Below are 24,864 nucleotides of genomic sequence, written 5' to 3' on the forward strand. Positions count from 1 at the left end.
GAGCGACTTATCAGGCCCGAAAAGTCTTGCATTGAAGCAATGTAATTCAATTTTATGAAATCCGATTTTAAGAAGATTTTTCGTGATCCCCAAGATGTCTCAAAATTGAGAGCGTCATATATACATTTATTGTAATAAAATTTGAAATTTAATTTTTTTTTAAAATTTAACGTAAATGAACGTTTAAAGGAGTTAATTTTTCGATGCACATGCGCAAGGTAGCAATTTTATAACTCATAATAGCGTAGCTACGTATGTGCGACAACTGATAAAAAATCCAGTTGAATAACGTAAAAAATGAAAAACTTGTTACTGTTAAAAGTTGTAAGCTGTATTTCAATGATCCTTGTGTGACCTATAAATGATAAGGGATCGTTTACAAATCAGTAATACTTGTACGTAATTCTACAGAGTTACTATGATTCGATTCGTGATGAAAACAGATGTTTTGAACCTCAATTGAGTTGTCCTTGATTCTACGTAATTTTAAGCTACTAATTGGTTTAAAAAAACTTGTGATTTTGTTTAATATCCCGTCGTCACCTGGTTCTCATCGGATTATTCAATATCCTTATATATTATTTCTGTAGCCTGTTTTTGTTTTCTACGCCAAATTTCCCTCAATTCTTGATCGATTTCTTTGATTTACGGCTTATTTTATAGCTTATGGTGCTGGCTACTGACGAAAAATAGACCCAAGGTCTGAAAATTGTTTCTTTTAGCCGAAAAACCTGTTTTAAAGAACCAGAATAAGGTTTTCGGTCAAACTTATAACTTTAATTTGCGCTATGATCGACAGAGCTGAGTAGCTTGATCGGCAGAGCGTTCTCTTCATAACCAGAAGATTACGTGTTCGGGCCCACGTCCGAACAATCTGCAACAAAAAAATTAGAGAAATATCGCGCATTACATGAACACTGAATTAAATGCATAATTACTATGAGGGAATAGAATAAATGAGAAGGAAATGCTCCTTTCTGATATGAAAACATTCAGTGATTTTGTGCTAAATTACTTCGAAATTTCACGTGTTTTTTTTTTTTTTTTTTGAAGCTTTGGCTCAGGAAAGAAAATTAAAGCATAATATAAGCGAAAATATAAGTAACAGGTTTAAGATTTCAGACTACAAAAGAATTGCTTTTTGTTCAGAAAAGAAATAATAAATCGTATATTGAAATACATATTCTTCTAATGAGTTTTTGACTCTTTGTACAAATAAATAAAATACTACCTCAATTTGAAGGGTAAAATATATATTTTTTCTTCTTTTTGCTAAAAAACAAATAGCTTATCACATTTTTACTACATTCTAAAGCATAGTTCAATTTATTTTGTATTTTAACCGTGCTGTTAAATGATGAACACGTGCTGCCATCTAAGTTATAACGGTTTAAGCAGCCTGCGATAACAAATTGTAAAAAATTTCAAAAATAAAAACATTTTTCTTTAATATCTTATCTTATATATTGATCCCCTCTCATTTTAAAACTTATCAGGCTGGCCAATGACGAAAAAAAGACTTACGGTCGAAAATTCAAGTTTTCGAAATCGCCTCTTGCTGTTTCAAAACCTTGATGCTGCCTGTAGTTCTTATGCATTTTTTAAAGCAAATTTCTAATGCAGTTTTCCATTTTTTACGTCGCTTTCGGCAAAAAAATAAAAGCCTTTGTGTGTGTTCATATTTTAATAAAGCTTAACAGCACTGGACTTAGTTGTTCGGTTTAATTGATAAGTTTTTTTCGGTAGAGCGTTCGGCTATAAACTATCTGAACTTCGGGCAAGCTTGGGCTGTCCGACATAATATCAAATTTATATTAGTATTACGCATTACATGTGCTCATAACATACACACCTAATAAAATAAATGCAGTGGGAATGCTACTTGGTGTTTCGACTCCTTTATGCAGGCTACAGTTATCATTCGGATAAGTTGATTGTTAATCGAACTGTGTTCTTTGACTACATCCAGACCACTCAACATAATGTAAGCATAAAAAAGTATTAGATTTACCTAAAGAAATCCTTTTTGTGCAGAAAAACATTTTTATTGTATGCTAAAATGTAGATGTTTCTAATAGCAGTGTTCGACCTTTTGTACAAATGAAAAAATACTACGCCCGATTAAAACTACGAGTTTCACTCAGTAAACCTTTAATTTTTTATTCGCGCGAATACGATATAAAGCATTAAAAGTATTATCAACTTCATTAGCAAGAAATTATTTTCTACTCCTCTGCTTTCTGCTGAAAAAAAAACATTTTGTCTACGTTCGAAAAATTACACTTAAGAACGGACTTAGTTCAACTGGTTTTGGTTTTGAATTTTAAGTGTTCGATTAAAAGAGAAACATGTGAGGGCATTTAAGCCGTAACGGTTAAAGCAACCTTCTATGTGAAATAGTTCAATATTCAAAGATAAAAACACTTATTTTCAATTAAATTTATTACTTCTCTAGAATGCTTATTTCAATCGCTACGTGAGATCTTCGTCATTCTTTAATCAAATTCCATGCTTTGAGAATAATTTTAAATCGTATCATGCTGGTTAATGACAAAACATAGAAGCATGATCTTATTATTATTATTATTATTATATTTTTTTTTTGGCAAAAAGCTTTTTTGCTGTTTTTTACTACGCATTCCTTCAATGAATAGCTTTCGAAAAGGAAGGCGCAATTGCTAGGTTTGTTGGGGTGTCGGGCTGTTAATCAGAATGGCGCCAATTCGAATCCGTGCCAATAAATATCTCTTTAATGTTTCTTTTTTCCCGTCAGATGCTCACATGGGCAGGACTGTATTTGCCACAACCTGTTTTTTTACATGCACTTTTATTGCTTTTTCACGAGTCACTACTCAGCCACTTTTAATGAGATTTATGTTTGAATTGAAAATATGTACGATTAAAAGGGGAGCTATGATCAAATTATCACAACGCTGTGTTTAACGAGGTTTTGTTACTGATGTCTTTAAATTACATGCCTTCTCTTCTGTGCTTACTTTATTTTCGGTTCTTCTTCATAATGTTCTTCCTTTGAAATTCTTAAAGAGCGAAAACCCTTATGAAACTATTCGAAGCACAGTGCGGAGTTCCGCACGGGTCGACTAGTTTAAATATGAAAGGAGGATGTAAAACCTCCACTATTCTCAAACCACCCATGTTTACCCTCTTAATAATTAAAACCTGGAAAGTTGTGTTCTAAAAATTATAAGAGTTTTACATTTCGAGAATCTGAAGTAATTTATATTTATAATTTCGCAAGAGCGGGAAGAAACTTTTTTTTGTGGCAAGAGAGCTATCTCACAAACGGTTTTTCTTTTTCTAATTTTATTTCTTTTCTTTTTTTATTGATCATGTGTAGAAAATTAAGTACTTTAATTTTATTTTATTCCCTCGGGATCTGCGCTTGATTGCCGATGTATTCAAAGACGTACTATAGTAATGAAGCTTTTTTGACACTGGGATAATTCCTTTTAAATATTTTCATCGTTCTTAGATCGAGCGTTTCTCAACCTTTTTTGATTCACGGACTGCCAAGAGCTTTTGCAAAAAAAAAAAAAAAAAAAAAATCGCGAACCGATACTGTTTTTTTCCTCCTTATTCTTTTCTTTTCTTTTTTACTTTTCATTTCTTCCTTTCTTTCTTTCTTTTTTTTTCAAAAAAGAAAAAAAAGAAACCTTGCATTTGCTGACCGTTAAAGGCACATAAATGTTTTTACGGACCGGTGAGGTTTCTTCTCTTTTTTCTTTCCTTTCTTTTTTTTTCTTTTCTCAAAAAAAAAAAAAAAAAAATCTCTCCTTGGGAGACCGTTAAACACATGTAAAAATTTTTACGAACGGGTGATTATTTTTTCCCCTTCTTTACAAAATAATAATTAAAAAAAATAATAAATGTATAAAAAAAACTTTACTTGGTGTTAAAGATCTATTACAAAATAAATAAATAAATCTTAAGAATAAGATAAGTATTTTCAGTACATAAGTTTTCAACAGTGCTGAAAAATCATAGAAACCAACGTAAATTAATCACAAAACTCACGAAAAAGATGTCGTAAAAGATGTTATTATTATTATTTATTACTAGCGGTACCCGCACGGCTTTGCCCGCAGTAGAAAATTAAAAGGTCATTTGGTTCGCCTGTATATTTACAAATAATGGATGATGAATTTCTCGCCAATTTGCTATGCTCATTTGCTCGCCCATGGTCGCATGTGGTAGTTTGCTCGTCCACGTTATGGTAATTTGCTAGTCCACGTTATGGTAATTTGCTAGTCCACGTTATGGTAATTTGTTCGTCCACGTTATGATAATTTGCTCAGTAAAATGTTTTTAAAATTGGAATAGGAAAAAAAAAACAAAATCGAATCTTTGAAAAATCGGTTCGAGGTGCTCCCTCCTATGCGAAGAACTAAATTTGTGCCGAATTTTATGAAAATCGGTCGAACGGTCTAGGCGCTATGCGCGTAACAGACATCCAGACATCCAGAGACACAGACATCTAGATACACAGATATCCAGAGACACTGACTTTCAGCTTTGTTATTAGTAAAGATTATGGTGTTTTTTTTTTTTTTTTGGTAAAGAAATTTTTTTTCAACATGCAGAGCAAAAATCTCTGTGGACCGTTCAAGTTTTGCTGCGGACCTGTCTCAGTTCGCCGGACCACCGGTAGAGAATCGTCGGTTCAGGTCCTTTTCTTTATTATCTGTTTCTCTTTTTCGGATTGACATGATTCATTTAAAACCCGTTCGAAGCAAGTGCGCCCCCATGCGAAATTTTAAGGGGGGGGGGAGGGCTCAAAAAATTTCCCCATGGTTTAGCAGAATATTTTCCCCATAGAAACCGATTTCAGAACAGATTAAAAATATTAAAAGTTGACATTTTTAATAACTTATTCATTAATGGCTGGAAATGAAATTTTTATACATTTTTGCGAAGAAAAAAACACTAAAAGCAAGGAAGTTCTCATTTATAAGGGAGGGGGGGGGGGCTTGAGCCCCCACTTACCCCCTTATATGGGCGCCCTTGGTTCAAAGGCGGGTTAAACCCGCGCAAACGCATCTGTTAGTTAAAAATATATTAAGGAAATTCACAAAATGAAACATAAAATCATTATGACACATTTATATTGTATTGACTCAAGATTATGATCTAACGAGATACAGATGGACACTGCGGAAGTTAAACCGAGAACTTCCGTCCACAAACTTACAATGACCGGAAGAGACGTTGATAGCTCTTCATTATGAGAGGAAATCTGCGCTGAGCTTGGTAAAGCGCTTGACTGATCGCATGAGAGTTCTAAATGAAGAACAATATTTGCACTTGGGGGAGGGGAGAGAAACTGGGCACCGAATTTGACAGCTGTGCTCACATAACTTTTTAATATATTTGCTGAGAAATTGCAAGGAAATTATTGGACCAGCTTGAGAATTCATTTATGATTTCATTTCGAATTTCAGACGTTATTAATTTTTCAGTCCAGGAGGGGGTTTTTATTCGAAGGTTTACCTCAGAAATAACTGTGCCGTGATATTTAAGTTCTTAGGTAAGTTCTATTTATTTTTTCTCAAAAATTTCAGAGTAATAAGCAAAAAAGGCATTCACTATCAGTATGCAGCAAGAGTATCTCGTGTGGTCTAGTTTTTATTGCAGCTGTCTTCTACGCAGATAATCGGCTTAGTCTCGATCGCACGCCATGGACCGTGGAAAGAGCCTTACAGTGATAAACGGAAACCTATCTTCTCGTTAAAAGATAGAGTGTTATTGGGGAAAAGTACATTGTGAAAAATTCAATAGATATCTTTGTACATTAAAAACATTAAAAAAGCACAAAATTTCAGTTTCGTGTTTCGGGGTTATTAGAAATTTTTTTCTCAGTGGAAAGAAATGAGTTCGTGGATAAAAAGACATCAAAAGAATTACTTGTCAGTCCTTTATGTCCAGAAATACATATCTGGAATATTATTTTGAAAATGTGTGCTTTTTTGAAGCAGTTGTTCATACTTTTATGGGTCATTCTTCAAAAAGTGTAACTTTTCAGTCACACGCCTTTTACAGTAAAAACTGTAAGGAACAATTCATTCAACAATGCTTTTTAATTTCATCCAAATTATATCTTTTTGAACCTGCCAACAATTGTTTAATGAAATTTTTTATTTTAGTATATTTTTGGTGATTTTTGGTGGTATGTGAATTTTCACCTCCGTGGCATGTCACACACCTTGTGTGACTGTTTATGTTGCTTAATAAATTGTTTAATTCAAAGTATATGCTTATTTATTTATTATTCCTTTCACAAGTGTCTCAAATATTAACTGTTTAAGTATATTTAATTTTTTAATATTGCGTTTTAGTTCGTTTTAGTAGAATAAGGAGTCATGTCACACAATAAATTCTCACCTCCGTTACCTAAACACAAAATGTCATTCCTCATTAACACGTGGCAGTAATGACATCAAATTTTATTTTCCATGATACATGGGAGCCCCGTTGTTTATTTTCAGGCATAAAGAAGTTGTGAGATTTTTGTCGAAAAACAAGAAGATAGATTTTGGTTTAAAAACTAAGTGTGGTCATTGTTACTTCTCGCCTCCGTGAACTTGAATTTCAGGGTTGTAAATTAATGTAAAAAAGAAGTGAACATGTTTTCATATGCTTAACTTGTGCAGATTGTAGCAACGAAGAAAAAAAATGTTCCCTGAAATATATTAAGCCTATATTAATGGAAAATTCCTCACCTCCGTGACAGACTTTATCAATGTCATTATTTCTGAGGCGAAAATAAATGATGGTGGGGAAATACATCAATCTTTGACATTCTAACAAAATTATGAATTGCCAGTATATTCTCAAATTTACTAAATACTATTTTTTAAACATACATTTGAACTAAAAGGATAACTACTAACTAAGCCGTACTTTAATCAAAAGAGCTTAGTATTGGATTCCCACTAATCATTAAAATAGCTCATTGTATGAACAATAAACAAAATTACCACTTTGATATTAAATTGTCCTCGAATGTAAAACAATAAAAGTTTTTTCCTTTTTTTTATTTCCGCGAACAAAGCATTTTTTTTTTATTATTTTTATTTATGAGTAAAATAGTCGGAACTTAGCTGAGCCATTGTTTAAGGTTACTTCTAGTAGGTAACACTTTCATGTAAGAATGAAAAAAAATAAATAAATAAAAGGCTTCGAAATTGAAAAATATTTGCTTTCAAAAGTTACGTTTTCTGGAGAATGACCATTATAGTATGTAACAGTTTTTATGAACTAGTCTCATCGACTTCGCAAGGCTGTTACTGGGAGGCCAGGGCCGTAATGGGCTAAACATGTACATGTTACTTTGTGACTTTCTTTGCTTAAAAAAAACATATATATATATATATATATATATATATATATATATATATATATATATATATATATATATATATATATATATATATATATATTTCTAAGTTTATGTTCTTAATTTATCTTAATTGTATAGCCTGCACCATTGGAAATATTTAAGAACAAATTTTTGTGAAAGACAAAAAATGGATTAAAAAGTTTGGTACACCAAAAACGAGAAAAATATTTAACATTCGTACACGTACCCCTTCGCATACTAGCCCCAGTCTCCCCTAAACATTGTAGCACAGTTAACTGTAGCATTGCATTTTGATTTGCTCAAACGTTAATATCACTATAATTTTCGTGGCTCTGAATTTCTTGTGATTAAATAAATTGCGTACCTTCAGATTATATGCTTGCAATATTACTATCGCAGTCAAATTTAAAAGTTTCATTGCTATCTAATCAAGATATCCCCATCAAAAGAGCGCGTGACACAAGGGCGTATCCAGCTCACCGTGAAAGGGAGGGCAGGCCCAGGGGAGCCCCGTTGGGGGGTCACGGGAGGTCACTGTGGCCTACCAAAATTTTCCTTACTCGGCAAATTGTTCAGACGATTCGGTAAAAATATCATCATTCGGCAAAGAGTGGAGACATATTCGGCAAAAGTTGGAGATATATTCGGCAAAACTATCATCATTCGGCTACAATTTGGAGTTCCATCCTGAAAATTGAGAGACTTCATTGATAAAATTTAGAAATTGAAGCAATGTGAAGTTTTTTTTGCGTTTTGGTTTTATTTTAAATATTTTTTACTCTGGAAGGGGGGAGGGCAGGTGCCCTCCCTTGCGCCCCTCTGGATCCTCCCATAACTTGAAAAAACACAGCGTCTAAAATGTCGCCATTGCAAAATATCAGTTTCAAATTGCGCCAGTGAAATATCGCCAATGTCCTGTGGTTGGTATTACTTCACTTTTTTTTCATTGCATGAAGCGTTTAGTCAATGAGTTTTTAATCAAAAATATATATCTTTTGCTAGTTTTAAAACTAATGAAATGAAATAAAAAAGAATATTGATTTTCAAAAGCTTTATTTTTTATGCTACAGTGGACGGCAGTTAATTGAATCTGTGGTAATTGAATCAACCAATTTAATGAATTAAATTGCCAAAAGCAGAAAAAAATCCAGCTTTATTGAATCAGACGCTTTATGGAATCAAAACTGTTTAGAACAAACGTGATTCATATAAACAGCGGACACTGTAGCTTCATTTTTTACTTGTCTTTATTAATAACTTGACTTTTTTATGACGTGTTATCTCTACATATTTTACAGGATGCTGTATAGTGTGCTTCCAGGTTTATCACTTTGCATGACGTTATTTGCAAACAGCACGAATGTTCCTCAAGTCAACGTTGCATTTGATACCAACAACGGAATTGAGATTCCACAATACAACAAATATTTAGATGCTGCTATGATACTAATAAGGGCAGCAAAAGAACTAAGAAATAAACAAGGTAAATCGAAAAATTACATACATTTCAGTCAAACTCATTGCATTGTGCGTTTGCCAGATGCAATACTTTCAAAACTAACTATAACCCATTATTCGTCGTTGAACTAATAATACAGTCGGACCCCGATTTAACGAACCTCTGTTAAACGAATTTCACGATTTAGCGAATTTTTCTTTTCCTCTGACAAAAATGAAGACAAAAACCCCTATTTACCCAGGGCCGGATCATGGAGTCGGAGGCCCTTAGGCATTAGAAGTGATGGGGCCCCCTAGAGCCATCGTGAGGTCAGAAAACAGGAGCGGGGATCGGTAGCGTCTAAATTTTTCACACCCAACGCGCAAGCACATATATTTTTATTGAATACAAACAAGGAAGGAACCAGCCCCCTCTTTTTTTTTTGAAGAAAATATACCCTTTTTTTTTGTATTTGCAACTTTGATATTTCTCCGGGGCCCCTAGGCTACTGCCGACAGTGCCTATTTTGCAATTCGGCCCTGTATTTACCGAATAATAAACCCCGAATTAACGAATTATTTGAACAGCCGATTTTTTTTTTTAAATTGTTAGTTTGAGTTAGAAATATTGGATTGTTTTTCAAATGATATTCAATCTTGTCCGAAGCAGAAAAAGACTTTTCTTGGTATCAGCGATTTTTGACGTGTGAGTGGGCAACCAATGAACAGCGATTCTGATGCAGAAAGAGAAAATTGAACTCCCATTTCAACTTACTTTTTCTAATGCTTTACATGGCCTGGAAACGAAAAACATCCCTCATGCAGCAGGGTATAAATGACCCAGTAATTTCTTCTCTCCATAAAGTTGAAAGTGAAATATTTTGACGCAATTACCAAGGAATTGTCAAACATGTATTACTCAGTACTTTAAAATTTCAAATTAACTGGTGTGTAATAAGTCGCGGAATGCTGAATAAAAAGAGTATAATTTCTAATTATGAATATATGTTTGTGCAGTTGCTTATTAAGACTTTTAGGTAAGGGAAGTGCAATTTTTTTATATACTTTTTTCGCACCCTGATGTTACGAATAACCCCGATATAACACATAAAAGTTTCGGTCCCGTTGAATTCGGTAAATCGGGGTCCATCATAGACGAGCGCTTTGAAATTTGCTTTATTCAACTTTGTCACTCCTGAGATTTAAATTTTATGTTAATTAACACGTGAAGTTACCGGCGGTGGGAAGCCTAGTGGTTAGGGTATTGGACTTGGGATTGCAGGATCCCGGGCTCGATGCCCGAGTATATAAAGACAACCCAAATACATGGAGGGGTACGTGCTCGAGAAATCTGTGGGCCGAAAAGTTCGGTATGTCGGTCGTTGAGCAGTTATCAAGGGTACGACAAACTGGAGAAAATTTAATTTATTTTCAGCTCGTGTTTAAATTATGGAAATGAAAATGACTGATGGATCCATTTCTTAATGATTAAGCTATTTATCATTCAGTCAGTTTGAATTCTAACCTTTCCACACAATCGCAGTGAACGCGACAAAAATAACAACAAGAAGAAGCTACTTCAATTTGAATGCTTGGATTAGTTATGTTTTTTATTTCAACAATGACCACTTTCATGCAGGATTTTCCGCATTTGGTTTATAATACTAATGATAATGAAAAAATACAAATTTGGTGGAATTTTGGCGATAACTATAAACTAAACAGGGCCAACATAAAAAAGGCTCGTAAGAATTGTGTTTCGGAATTCGTAAACATCATTTGGAAACCGGGAAATTTGGAAGAAAGTTAGACCTCTACCATCGATATCAGCGCCCTCGATGTATATAAGAACTAGTGATTGAAATACCGAATACCAGTATTTCAAGCTAGTTTGCAATTTTGTAATACCGGTATTTGCCGAGGCTAAATACCGGTGTTTTCGGTATTGGCTGAAAATAATAAACAATTTCAGTGAAAGAATCTTCAATTTAACTTTTTTTTTCTACTTGTATTTTAAATGTACATTTCTTTTTCCATTACGGAACCAAAATTAACCTATTGATGTAAAAATGTGGCTTCAAAAGCACGAACTAATAGAAAATCATTAAACAAAAGTAGCGGAAAGATTGCAAAATCATATTGTCATTACTAGGATCGCATTTTCGTGCGCTTTTGTTCACCATGTTTTTATTTTTTCCATTTTCCTGATCACTCACTTTCCCATTTGTGAAAGTTGATTTCGAGTGTAATTTTTAACGCATTTCTCCTATGAACAATTTATTCCAACCATCAATTGCAGTAATACTTTATGGTTTCTGTTTTAATTATTTGTCTCAACTGCACTAAATTTCGGTAAAACCTTTTTCTCATTAGCATAGCGAATGATAATTTGTTGTCATCAATACTGTTTTTTTTTTTTTTTTTGGATCCTGTGCCGCTAAACTTGTTTGGCTTTAAATTTGGCACGATACTATTTAGAAATTAGATAGTGCCTTGAACATTTGAATAGAGGTAAAGCATATTCAGTTGAAACATATTTTTAGATATTTACATAATTATAATTGTAAAGAATTTTGAAAAAAAAAAAAAAAAAAAAAAAGCGAAAACGAATAAGATAAACTAACAAGATCAAATTTAGTCAAGCTGATCGTAAATTTCAAACCAAAGGACACTAATAAAAAGCAAACACAAACCTCTCCCGCTCAAGAGAAAATAAAGTTAATATTGGAAAAGTATCGTCTCTCGGAAAGAAACTACAACTAGCTGTATAAATTTAAAATAGTAATAATAATAAAACACATAATACAAACGAAACACACACACACAAAAGGACCGAATTAACACGCAAAAGACCAAATTATTTGAAGATGAAGGACTTCTAGACAATTAGAGGAAGTGTTTCGCGCATTGTAAACAGTATCACCGATCTGCATGAATTCAGAAAGAGTATTTTGAACTGTAGGAAAGTTGAGCACTAAAATGAGTTCCAGGCTTAGAAACAATTCAAAAGATGCATTATGTTTTTTTACCATTATTTATTTTTAATTATGAAATTTGTTCCTTCAATTTATATTTGTTCACAATACGTTTCCAAGCATTTTGTTAAAAATTTTCAAATACTGGTATTAATACCGGTATTCCGGTATCACGTTTTAAAAATACCGAATATCGGTATTGAATTTTTGGTCCGGTATTACAACCCCTAATAAGAATTACGTATGTTTTCAACTTTCTTTTGGAAAAACAATTTTATACTGTCCAGTTAGTACCGTTGTTCGTCAGATCGGAAGTACTAGGTAGTACTGACTAGGGTTTCCAATCCCGATCCCGAATCCCGCATGATATTTAGAGGGATTAATCCCGCGGAATCGATAGCAAAATCGCACAGTTTTTTTCTATGCAAACGTTTTCCAACTCTTGCCGCTCATAAAAGGACTATTTTCACAATCATCATCTGAAGTTTGAACCACTTTCCTCGTATATCTGCAAGAAGAGCAAGAAAAATTTTGTGTCTCATATAATGAACGGTGGATTAACCATTTAATAGGAACACAGTAAAAATGGAGTATATTTTTCAGAGAATGAATTGGTACACTCATTCGGGGAGATTTCAGTTTTTCTACGTTCAGCAATTTAGAAAATGTGAATAATTTAAAAACATGTTCGAAAGCCATGACTAAAATTTAAAATCCAAAAAATTAAGCATTAGAAAAAATTGGGAAAGTGAATTACATATTGCAAAACCCACTGGAGTAGTCAGAATGCAATGTTGGAGCACTTCTGTAAACTTAAGGAATACAATCAAAACTTTTCACTTACAAAAAGGGCACACTTTATTTTTCTTCAAAGAAGAAAGCAATGTAAAACCTGACATTCGGTGCTACTCTAAAAGAGGCGAAAGAAACTTAGTTGAAACACAGGATGGCTGATGAAGTTAATGGGGGATATTTTGCAAAATGGTCCACAATTATTTAATCTCAGGAAATTAACTGCAGGTGAGCCACAGCACGTGTTTTCATAAAGCGCATAACTTTTTGAGCAAAAATCCTTTCTCATCCCATACGAGGGGTTTCTTTGTTCAGACGCATTAGACTCTTTTAGGGCGCACTTTTGCATACCAAATAATAATTGCTTATTGGGATCTGATTTATTAGTGCTCTACAATTAGTGTGCGAAATTCAAAAAACTACTAATTCAAGTAACAGAAGCAGTTCTTCCCAAAAAGCACAACTTTTTCTAATTTTAGAAAAATAAAGTCAATCCCGCGGGACTGAAATTGGCGTGGGAATGAAACCCTAGTCCTGACGCAAGGATTGAAAAATGAATGTTTCTTTTGGAAAATAATGATGTTCAAGTCCTCTGCCTACGTTAGAGAAATCAATGAATTTACGGATATATAATACATAAAAAATTTTAAACAATGAGTTCTTTAAATGAACCAATTAACTAACGTTTTGATGCACAAAAATTGCAAATTACTGCAGACCCGTGTTTTGGTGTTACAAGGAAGTAAAAAAGGTGTTTCTTTAAACCCCGAAACACGTGTCTGCAGTAATTTGCAACTTTTGTGCATCAAAACCTTGGTTAATTGATTCATTTAATTTTCAAACACAAAGGTAGTTATTCGTTATTCGTAAATGAGTTCTTATTTTAAAAGCCATCATTAGGGTAAATATTTAATTAAAACAGATTTAATGTCACAAGAAAAAAGCAAGGCCGGAACAGTGATTCAGTGCGTTCCACCGTCAATACATCCCTGAGATGTATTGGAGGTGGGATTGGTATGCTTCTGAACAAAACATTTGTTACATTTGAAGAGTTTATGAAAATAATGTTCCCTTCAGTTTAACTACTAGCATCAAGTTGTCTTAGTTTTTTTAGTTAAAGTATTCTTTATGTAATTTTTTCCTTTTGAAACTATATTTTCAGTTTAGTAAAATTTTTGTAAATGTTTTTTTCCAGAGAGCTCCTCTGAAGAATCAAATCAAGACCCTTTAGAAGAAACCGAATCTGGTTCGTAATCAAATTTGGGTTTTTCATGGGGATTTTTTAAGAATTGTTGAATTGTTTCAGAAATGAATTTTAAGAATTGTTTTGGTTCTTACTTTAAGACAGTGGTGCCCAACCTTTTTTTACTCGCGGGTCGCACCTTACACTAAGGTAAATCTCGCGGGCTAGAACACATACTGTCTGACCACGGATTGCATGGAAAGGCAAACATCCGGTTTACAGACGGAAATGGACGCATCTATTAGTTTTCAGGGATGTCAGCTTTTGCAGATGTATGCTAGCCTCTAAATTAAACAGAGCCTCATTCAAATGAGCGGAACACGAGCATCAAATGTTCTTTTCCCCCCTCATTCAGATAGACTCGTCTTAGCTGACCAATTCCATACAATTCGTGGTTAGACTGTAGGCATACAATTTATAATATATTTAAATTGTTTTAAATAACAATGTGAGAAAAAACTAAAAGGAAAGTAAATTACAAACTTAAATTTGCTGTTATCATACTACATACTTATTTTACTGGTGTGAAGTTTCCAACTGTATTTTAGAAACAAATTTCTAACTGTTTGGCATCAGATTTGCAACAATCATTCGTAATACCAAATTAAGATGACTGGTTGTTTTTCGATTTGTAACATTGATTGTGCCACATGGATCATCTTCGCGGGCTACATTACATTCTAGTTTCTAACACATTAAATTTTATTATTATCAAGAAGCAGAAGAAAATACTATTAATTGATATTGAGCCGTAAGAGCGTTAAACATTCTTGTTTTTACTTTTATTCAATTATAGTGGCAGTGTGTTTATACAGTAGAAAACAACAAACATGTTTTTTTCCTTCTTTTCAATGTCTAACAACAAATGTTAATGAACATTTTTAGTACTATTTTTGATGTTTAAAATGTTCAATCATAAAAATTAAAATTTTTAACTTTTGCCTCTGATTCATTTTTGAATTTTATGGAGTTTCATATTTGTAGAACATTTTTACTGTAAAACATTATCTATTTGCTGAAAATTTAAAAATTATTTTTTTAACTTCAGAAATTGCTGACAGGGCTGGAGATGATGCATCATCAGTTGTAGGTAATATAGTTTTCATTGAAAATCTTTTAGATTTTTCTTTAATTCATTTTCTTCATTTTATTATGTGTCAAGAAAGGGACTGTCCACAAATAATGTCACGCTTTGACGGGGGTGGGTGTTCGTGAAATTTTGACAGTTTGTGTCAAGAGGTGCGGTGTCAAGAAGTGTGACATTACGTATTTTTAATGAGAATATGCTTATAAAAAACAGTGAAACATGTGACAAGGGGAGGGGCTAAGGTGAAGTGCAACACTTTGTGACAAAAGGGGGCGTAGGTGTCGAAAAGTTGAAAAAAAAAAAAAAAAACTACATCATTTATGGCATTCCCAAACATTTACAAGTCAGTTGCGTGGTCTTCAGAAGCATTCAGAAAGTCTTTAGAAGTTTTCGAAAAGGTCTTACTGCACTGGGATAAAACATTTTCCAAATTTGTTGCAGAGTCATGTGTTTTTCTTCTGGATAGAAGTCAGGTATACGTTTTTCTGGCTAAAAAATATAAATCTACATGTATTCATAATTAATAATAAAAATAAAAAGGCGGAAAAGTCAATGTGAAAAAACCTTGAGATTGGCCTTTTTCAAAATTTGATTCACAATTGCATTCACACATTTCACAAATCGTAATAGTTCTATATTTCTATTCAAACACGATGACTACGTTTATGAGATCACAAAATACGGATTCATTTACCAATTCATTGTTGTTGTTTTTAAAGTTATTTTAAACCATACCATATAAACGAACGTCACAAACTTGTAACTTTTATCGTAAAATGACACGAGTAATAATGACAAAGTGAAAATGAAAAAATTAAAAGATAAAAATAAATAATACACTCAAAGTAGTTAATTATCTGTTTAGCTCATTCATCCTATAATAATCTGATTTCAAATTATAGTCCATTGTTAAAATGATTAATACATTTTTAATGATACACACAATTTGCCAATGATTGCAGCGGCCTGATTATTTTGTGGTCGCAATGAACCCCTTTTAAAGTGCAATTCCCGTGAGATTTTGGATCACCTGGCGAAAGCTACAAGATTGATAAAGCTGACTAAATGGGAACGAAATATTAACGAGAAAACAATGAGAGAATTAGAAGCCCAGATGAAATAACCCAATCAAAATGCAAGCGACGATCTATCGCTGTAGTTACCGAGTTATTCACCGATGCGCCACTAATGTAAGAAACGATGTCTGTTGTGACGTCTGTCACTACGTAAGGAGTCATGACATATCTTAGTCGCCTTTTCACAAAATAAATGGCTACAGCGGTAGATACCTACATTTATGCATGATATCACTCTCTCTAATAATAGCTCCTCTTATGATAATATTTTTTTCCGGCTCATGGTTATGAAATCCTTTACAATTTGTTCATGCATGTATTTTGATAAAGTTTTCTTACCTAGATAAAGATGACTCTACAAAGGAAATATTGAATAGATGTCCTCTGAAACCAATTGATTGCGAAGAAATCTTGATAGAGTGTGGATATAACGCGTCAGGTGTTTACAAAATTTATCCACGAAGCCGAATCGAAACATGGGGACATGGAGGTGGTTTTGACGTCTATTGTGATATGGTTACAGACGGAGGAGGATGGACGGTAAGTTCGTATTGCTTATCATTCCTGTGAATGAAATAGTCCGAACCGGTCAATGGCAACTAAAGATTTTCCCCAGTTTTACACTTTAATGACCGAATGCTCCCCACCTTCCACTAAGCAGGGACGCAGAGAGCCAAGGCGAGCCCGTTGTCAGTTATGTAGCCGGGCGCCCTTCTGCCCCCCCCCCTAAAAAACGAAAAAAGAAGAAGAAAAGGAAAAGGAAAGGGGGAAAAAAAGAAAAGGGTAAAAAGAAGAAAAAAGGGGGGGGGGGATCAAAACTGCTTACTACTAAACAATTAACTCTATTTCAAGTGCCACAACAGTAAGTACCAAAAGAGTAAATTTTACTTAACTTTTATGTTTCTCTTATTCGGAGTCTTCCCCCTTTTTCTTTCTTCCTTTCTTTTTTCTTCCTTCTCTTTCTTTCTTTTTTTGCGTCAGTGTCACCGCCCCCCCCCCAGGCCCGGGCCCCTAGTTTCCGACTAGGCTGACATGGCCTCTCGTCGGGCCTGTTACCAAGAGAACATTTTGATTGAGCTAGTGCTTGCGCCACGACGAAAATCTTAGCCAAAAAATATTATCTTCTGATTATTTTCATTTTCTGAAAAGCAATCCTTGAATTGCAAGTTTATCTATCACTTAAAGTAAAAGAGGACTGCAAATACGAAAAGAGAAGTGAAAATCGACTGTGATATTTCACATACTTTTGAAGTGTTCTTGCCGCCTTTATGCATACATTTCTGTGAACTAGAAGTACCTGTTATGATAATGAATTGTATACATAAAAGATCAAAGGTTTATTGTGTATATTTTACTTTCAGGTATTTCAACGCAGGGATGATTTTGGAACCAATTCAGATTTCTTTTACAAAGACTGGCAAAGTTACAAATTTGGGTTTGGCAACTTATACTATGACTTCTGGTTAGGTAAGGTACTTTTAAAATCAGTATTTTGTATTTAAAAAAATAAAGTACAAAATGTAGGTAATAATTGAAGGGCTGGGAGCAAGAATGTGATATGCCACATGATGTGAATTTTTCAGTAGGCCAACTTCCTATCCACAAAACAGTCCATATTCTTTAAAACACTTAAACCAGATATGTTTTTCTCCAAATGACCTAATCCATTGTCATGTTTATTTCAATTTTAGCAATGAGAAACAGAAGTTTTGATCGAAAAGTCACTCCTTGTGGCTTGTCACATTTTTGCCCCGAGCCCTTCAATTGTTCCTTAAAAACAAAAGTAGACATGGTACTGTAACTAACATGGTTAGAAGGAGGGGGGGGGGATATTCTAGATGCAAATGGAAGTCTAGGTTAGTCAACACAGATGAAACCAAATTAACCAGTGTAAATGCAAACCTTCTATCAGCAATTTTCCGCTTGTTTTCTGTGAAGGAATTTTTTGCTTTTAACTTGTAAGCATTCGACATGAGTAATGTGCATACACACTAACATACATTTATATATGCATTGCATACATATTATGTGCTTGCATACCTATGTATATGAAATGTATTATTATTTAATTTTCTTTTTGTAGGCAATGACAAAATCTTTGCTCTCAGCAGTCAAAGGGATTGCGAACTTCGATTCGATTTGTTGGATTTTGAAAATGTAGGCGGCTTTGCACTTTATGATCACTTTTACATAGATGACGAAAATGAAGGATACCGATTGCATCTAGGAGATTATAGAGGATCTATAGGTATGACCACTGGTTAAGTTTGTTTTGCCATATTTCTTCTCAGTTTCTTACACTGCAGACAGGACTGTTGAACTTAGGTTTTTTGGAGGGGGGAAATTTCAGGGGTGCTCACCTGGTGGGGGGGGGGGGGGTCATGGCGATGACTATGCCTTTGAAATTTTTAGAGGGGTTGATTTGAGGGGTATTTTTTTTCAATTTGGAGGAGTGGCTCTTATTTTTAGGGGGATCTTCGCGATATTTAGCGGGGTGCGCCCTTGCTCCTATGGGGTTGGGCACCCCTGGAAATTCTCAATTTATCGAATAAACTGATAGTTACCGAATAAATACGAACATGCACACATGCCTACACATTATGAAAATATACATTAGACATCATTAAAAATTGCAATACTGTCTTCAAATCTGTCGAATAAGGAAGTTTTTTGGGAAGTTGCAGTGACCTCCCGTGATCTGCCGTCGGGATGCCACTGACTGGAGAAGCACACTCAAATATATCGGTTTGGATTTTTTTTCCTGAACAAATCCATGTTTATTGCAACTCGTACGAAAATGAGAATTGTACTCTATTGAAAATGAGAGTTGTGCACAAATAACAAAAATTTAGTAGTTACTGATAAGAGTTACCGTTTATTATGTACTAATAAACATATGAATGCTGCTCGGTCATTGCATGTTAATTAATTAGTAACATTCATCGTAACACAAACATGTCACTTCACCCCAGGGATTTTCCATACCTACCATTGAGGTGGCTCTTAACCATATATTGACTCATAAGAAATCTGAAACTCAACTTCCAACCCTTCAATTAAAATGAAAAAAATTAAAAAAAAAAAAAAAGATTTGCAAGCATATACATATGCTTCCCAACAACACGCAGCAGGTACATGTGTCCAGGAGCGGCATTTCAAAATTTCATTTGGGGGGGGGGGGGTCAAGTTTCTCAAAAATGAGTTACTTCAGTGTGGAGCAAAACACATATTGGCTAGCGGGTTGGGATCATAAAATGAGCTTAATATTAATGAAAATTATTGTTTAAGAATAATTGAAACTTTTATGACAATTTTTTTTACTTATTTCAATATAAGTTATCATTCTAAAATATATTAATGCTACAAATTTTACCTTTTAGTAAAGTTTTAATGTATGATTTTTGGAATTCGGAAGAACACAAAATCCTGTTACTAATCCAACATGCCCGGTGTCGTGCTTTTTTCCCAGTACAGCTAAAAGAGAAAGCTTTTTTTTTTGTCCCTTGTACTTCGAATTTAATTCTCTAATCTCCTAAGATACGAAAATTAGCTTCATCTACTAGCCGAGTTGATTGGAATAGTTAAAAAATAATTGAAGTAATGAAGTTACGTAAGAAAACCTTTGACATCCTGCTCTTCAAAATCACCCAAGCAAACTTTTTATCATCAAATCGTGTGTTAATTTCATTCGAAACTGAATCTTATTTAATGCAAAATATTAAATCAATGTTTACTTAACATCATCATATAGATCAATATCACAACTACTAAATTTTTTTTTGCCTTTATAAATTGTTTAGGAGAACTTTTTTTTTTTTTTTTTTTGATAAGTACCATTCTTAGTTGAAATATACATCTGCACCACAACTATTTGGGGGCACGGCAGTGCCCCCGCCAAGTCGAGCGCGAAGCAAACACTGCCGTACAATCTTTTACTGGAACCATTTCGCCGCATTTTCAGGCCCCTATTTGAGAACCTTTTGATGAGACTAGAACGCAGAAATTTTCGTCATCCAGTAAGCTATAATCACATACTTAAAATCCGAAATTTCAAGTCTGTAGGTCATTTAGTTCCGAAGTTAAGCGAAAGCAAAGTTTCGCATTTATGACACTCACTCACTCAGGATCATCAAAATAGAACTAGTACTTCCCATAAACTCAGAGAGGTGAAATTTGGTACAGAGTTAGGGTTTGATGGCCACATAAAGGGAAAACTATGAAAACTAGGCTAATTGAAGATCTGGAGTGACCCTGATTAGAAAACACAAGAGCCCAACCAAACTATTAGAGATCGACATACAACCTTTACAAAAAATATTCAACTTGGCGGGCCGCTTCATTTGATGTCAAAAATCGAAAGCTGAAGTATCTAATGAAGAACCCTCAGGTGTATTAGAGATATGGTAATGCCCCCTTCTACTATTGGTACATAAAAAAATCGACTGTCATTTCAAAAGTCCAGCGTAGTGGGACACCATCTTCTAACTTAATCTAGCCTAACTTTAGTCTACTCGAACATTACACAAATTAAATGTTTCTACAAAAAGAAGTGAAATCCCACCAAAAACATTCTGTAAAAAACTAGCCAAGTCTCGATGGAGCTGCTTGTTTATCTCTAAAAAGTAGTGAAATCTAGACAAAGTCATGACAAGTCTAAGGTTCCTTACTGCGATTTCTTTATTATTATAGTTAATGTTGTGTGACTTGGCCGTTAAAGGGTACACAAGGGTGTACAAAACCAGGTGCTCCATGACACCATTGCACCAATCTTTCGCCGGAACCACTACCCATTGACGATGGAAAATTGCCAGTTGGAAAACGTGTAAACAAAATTGACCTGTACCCACTAAGGTATAAAGAATGTCTAACGGCCAAGTCACACAATATTAACAATAATAATAAAGAAATCGCAGTAAGGAACCTTAGACTTGTCATGACTTTGTCTAGATTTCACTACTTTTTAGAGATAAACAAGCAGCTCCATCGAGACTTGGCTAGTTTTTTACAGAATGTTTTTGGTGGGATTAATAGTTTCAGATGTAAATTGAACTAAAGCTTGAACATTCCGAAAATTAAGATTAGCTTATTGAAGATGTTTTAACAGAGCAAAGCATTTTTCAAAAACTCTCTACAATACACACAAAGTAAATAAAAATTTAAATCAAGTCCTGCATGTATAGGGCACCAGCCTTTACACCATTGAAAGAGTCGTTTCCCAAGGCGTCAAATCACTACTCTGAAATTTTAAGAAGGGTATTCATGATTTGAACTCTTGAAGACCATCTTTTGTCACTCCGAGATTTCATAAATAGCCCCAAAAAGCAGGGCCCGACTAACTAAAATTGATTTATTCAAATAGCCAAAAACACTTGTGCTCTTGTATGGAAATGTATCGAGTTTCATCAATTTGTTATGAGAATGATCGAGAATTTTTCTAATGAACATTAATTTGCGATTTACATAAATTGAATTAATCCATTTTTTACCATTCTGGTCAAAAAATTTGGGGGTGCGACCGCCCCCTCTCGCCAACGCACTATTTGCCGCCCCTGCATGTGTCTGCAGAAGAGTGCCACAGTCCCTAAAAAACGTGTTTGTGCTTTGTCGAAAGCAATATAACAGTGATAAAAAAGTACAAATATAAATGTAAAAATACATGCCTATTATCTATCAATATATCACTTATTTGGAAAAAGTGCCACAATACGAAGAAATAAAATTTTACAGGAGAAGCGTTTGAAGTTGAACTCCTTCAGGCAATTTGCATTAAGAAAAGAAAGGTTGCTGTGCTCTCTAGTGGTTAATATTAGAACAAAAAATATGTCATTATTTTCCAAAGAAGGTAAAGTCCTTTGAAGGCCTTTAAGCGAAAAAAAAATATATTAATTTGAATTTTTGGCATCTTGAATTCAAATTATGTTTTTCGCAATCACGAGCGTGTGTGTGTATGAATGCGCGTGTGTGTTTGTGTAGGCGGAAGTGTGTGTTTGTGTAGGCGGAAGTGTGTGTGTATGTATGAATGTGTGTGCTTGTTGTGTGTGCAGTGATGTGTGTGTACGCGCGCGTGTGTGTAGGCCTTCGTGTGTGTGTGTGTATGTAGGCCTTTATGTTTGTGTCTGTGCCCAGGCATGAGTGTGTATATGTGTATGTGTGTAGGATATGGACGCAACCTGGAGACGGTTTTCCCAAGCGGAGCGGCATCGTGAGGCCGGTCGACGCGACGGTGGTGCTGGCAGAGGGTGGTGGGAAAATAAAATGATAGGAATTCAAAACAGTCAAATGAGAACAATAAGCAATCGTGATTGCTCAAAAAGAAAATTAAAAATTTCGTGTTGTGGCACCCTTTTTCCAAACGAGCGATATAGATATGATTCTGCTCTCTCTCTCTTTCTCTGTCCCCTTCCAAATATTCCAAGGACGGATACAAGGGAGGGGCGATCGCCCCCTCCTTGAGCCAAGATACAGGAACGTTTTTGAGGTATATTTTCAATATTAAAGTTCCAAAACCGCAATTTATTAGAATCGATGGTGTTAGGAGAAAGGGAGCTCTTCGGATTTCTTCCGGAATTTAAGTCTTGAAAACGCAATCGTAGCCGATGTCTTATTACTCTGAGATAAGGACAGGAACTTTTACATTTTTTTTTTTTGAAATTGAAGTTTTAAAACCTTAATTTCACATAATCTTAGAAAGTATTAGAGAGGTTCAAGAGCTCCCCCTGGATATTTTTCGAAAGAAACACAAGTGTAGGACATATTTGATTACGCAAGGGAAAGTGATGGGGTTTAGTACACTCCTTCGAAAACCTTTAGAAATTGAAGTTCCAAAGAGTAAAGAGTAAAATACAATCGCCCCGTCCTTGAACATTTTCTGGATCCGCCCTTGGAATATTCCTATGTTTACATACAGTGTTCTAACTAATGTTTCGATTCACCTTCACGATGTCTTATGAATGTCTGGTTATATTCACCTAAATTTGCGACGGCTATAATTTTTAATTAACAAATCTCGAAAGAACGTCGCAATTGTAAAATGCTGGTTTTGTACAAGCCACGCCAAAATCTTAATCGCAGCGATTCTGCTCATGCGCACTGTATATTTGTAGCATTCGATGTCGGTCACCACCATGCAGTTTTGAAAATAACTCACACCTAGTTATTTTCAAAAAGGAATCGGTGCATCAAGCGCTGCAATTTACAACGAAAATATAAAAATGTCACAAGCCCAATGAATGTTCTATGTAATAACTTTATGTTACAAAAAAAAAGTAACTTGTGAGTTTTTTATATTTTAGACAATTTATTCTTAAGCTACAATCCCGACAAATTTAAATGCAATAACTGTGCGGAATTAGCTTACTATACGAAGATGTTATATATTTCAGGCGATTCATTCTCAAGTTATAACCTCAACAAACTTTATTGCGATATCTGTGCAGCTTTAGCCTTTTTAAAAAAGTCGTTATACATGTTTTTAAATTTCAAGCGATTCATTCTCAAGTCACAATTTCAAAACATTTTAATGTAATCACTGTACGAGGCGATTTATTTTCAAATCTCAATATCTGCAAATTTTGATGTAATAACTGAACGTCTTTTCTTTCTTTTTTTTTAAAAAATGTTTCAGGCGATTCATTCTCAGGTCACAATCGCAGCAAATTTTCTACAAAAGACAGAGATAACGACAACAACTCCGCCCGAAATTGCGCTCAAACCTACAAAGGAGGATGGTGGTACAACAACTGCCACACGGTCAACCTCAATGGGATGTACCACAAAGGAACTCACAACTCCTACGCAGACGGTATCAACTGGTACGGCTGGAGGGGCTTCAAGTACTCCCTCAAAATGACTGAGATGAAACTAAGGTCTGATACTTTTCGAAGGACTGTAAATTTCGCCGTTTCGGAAGAATCGGAAGATAGTTCTGAATAGAGCTCACTGACTTAATCATTGATGCATTTTTAACCTTCAATTTTAGCAAATATTTACTCCATTATCTTGTTTTTTGAGTGTTGGTGTCGTGTTCCTCTTGTTTTTGTATTCTTTATCTTTATTATTACTAATAATAAAGCTTAAAGTCTCTCTGTCTGGATCTCTGTGACGCGCATAGCGCCTAGACCGTTCTGCCGATTTTCATGAAATTTGGCACAGAATTAGTTTGTAGCATGGGGGTGTGTGCACCTCAAAGCAATTTTTCGAAAATTCGATTTTGTTCTTTTTCTATTCAAATTTTAAGAACATTTTCCCGAGCAAAATTATCATAAGATGGACGAGTAAATTACCAAGTTATTATAACGTGGAACCGTAACATGGGCAAGCCAACTGGCGAGAAATTCACCATACATGATTTGTAAATATTCAGGCGAATCAAAAGACTTTAATTTTCTACTACGAGCAAAGCCGTGCGGGTACCACAGTAGTTAATAAAGTTTTTTCTATTTGAACGATATTATCTATCAAATGAAATTTTAAATTGCTAAGGTTACTTCTTTTTCTTTTTTTAAAATTTGTCTGATTAAAATGTTAAAATGAGGATTTAGTATCAAAGCTAGCTCAGTCGTTTTCTTTTCAAATACAGGAGAGACAAAAAACATCTCCCGCTCTGTCCATTTATTTGGTTTATCCTGTTTCGCCGACATTTCAAATTTCGTTCCCCTTTAATGTACTAATAAAAGGTATGATTGAAACAGAAAAACAGGGGGTGGGGGGGGGGGGGGGGGTGATGAAATGTCGGCATAACTGGGGGGGGGGGGCACCATTTATTTCTTCCGGAGGAATTCATTTATCCTTTGAAAAACATTATGTATATGACTTGTTTGTTTTTGTTTTCTCTTTTTTAAAATTAGCAGTGTCGTCTAATTATTTACAGAGCAAAA

General features: G+C 34.5%; 1 protein-coding gene across 1 annotated transcript; it reads left to right on the top strand.

The window, feature by feature from the left end:
- The first annotated feature begins 5,423 nt into the window (after positions 1 to 5,423).
- LOC129222010 (techylectin-5A-like) lies at positions 5,424 to 24,072 on the top strand. Its single transcript, XM_054856428.1, has 8 exons — positions 5,424 to 5,545; positions 8,677 to 8,861; positions 13,778 to 13,828; positions 14,874 to 14,915; positions 16,332 to 16,528; positions 17,350 to 17,455; positions 18,072 to 18,236; positions 23,613 to 24,072. The coding sequence occupies exons 2-8, from the start codon at positions 8,678 to 8,680 to the stop codon at positions 23,918 to 23,920; spliced, it is 1,053 nt and encodes a 350-aa protein (XP_054712403.1). The 5' UTR covers positions 5,424 to 5,545; position 8,677; the 3' UTR covers positions 23,921 to 24,072.
- The last annotated feature ends 792 nt before the right edge of the window (positions 24,073 to 24,864 follow it).

The sequence above is a fragment of the Uloborus diversus genome, chromosome 5 (genome assembly GCF_026930045.1).
Source record: "Uloborus diversus isolate 005 chromosome 5, Udiv.v.3.1, whole genome shotgun sequence".
In the NCBI taxonomy this organism is placed as follows: Eukaryota; Metazoa; Arthropoda; class Arachnida; order Araneae; family Uloboridae; genus Uloborus; species Uloborus diversus.

Bases quoted from the DNA above. Each gene is read 5' to 3' on its own strand.
- LOC129222010 (XM_054856428.1), top strand. From the start codon at position 8,678: ATGCTGTATAGTGTGCTTCCAGGTTTATCACTTTGCATGACGTTATTT. The intron at 17,456-18,071 runs GTAAGGTACTTT...TTCTTTTTGTAG, and splicing joins ATACTATGACTTCTGGTTAG to GCAATGACAAAATCTTTGCT. The intron at 18,237-23,612 runs GTATGACCACTG...AAAATGTTTCAG, and splicing joins AGATTATAGAGGATCTATAG to GCGATTCATTCTCAGGTCAC.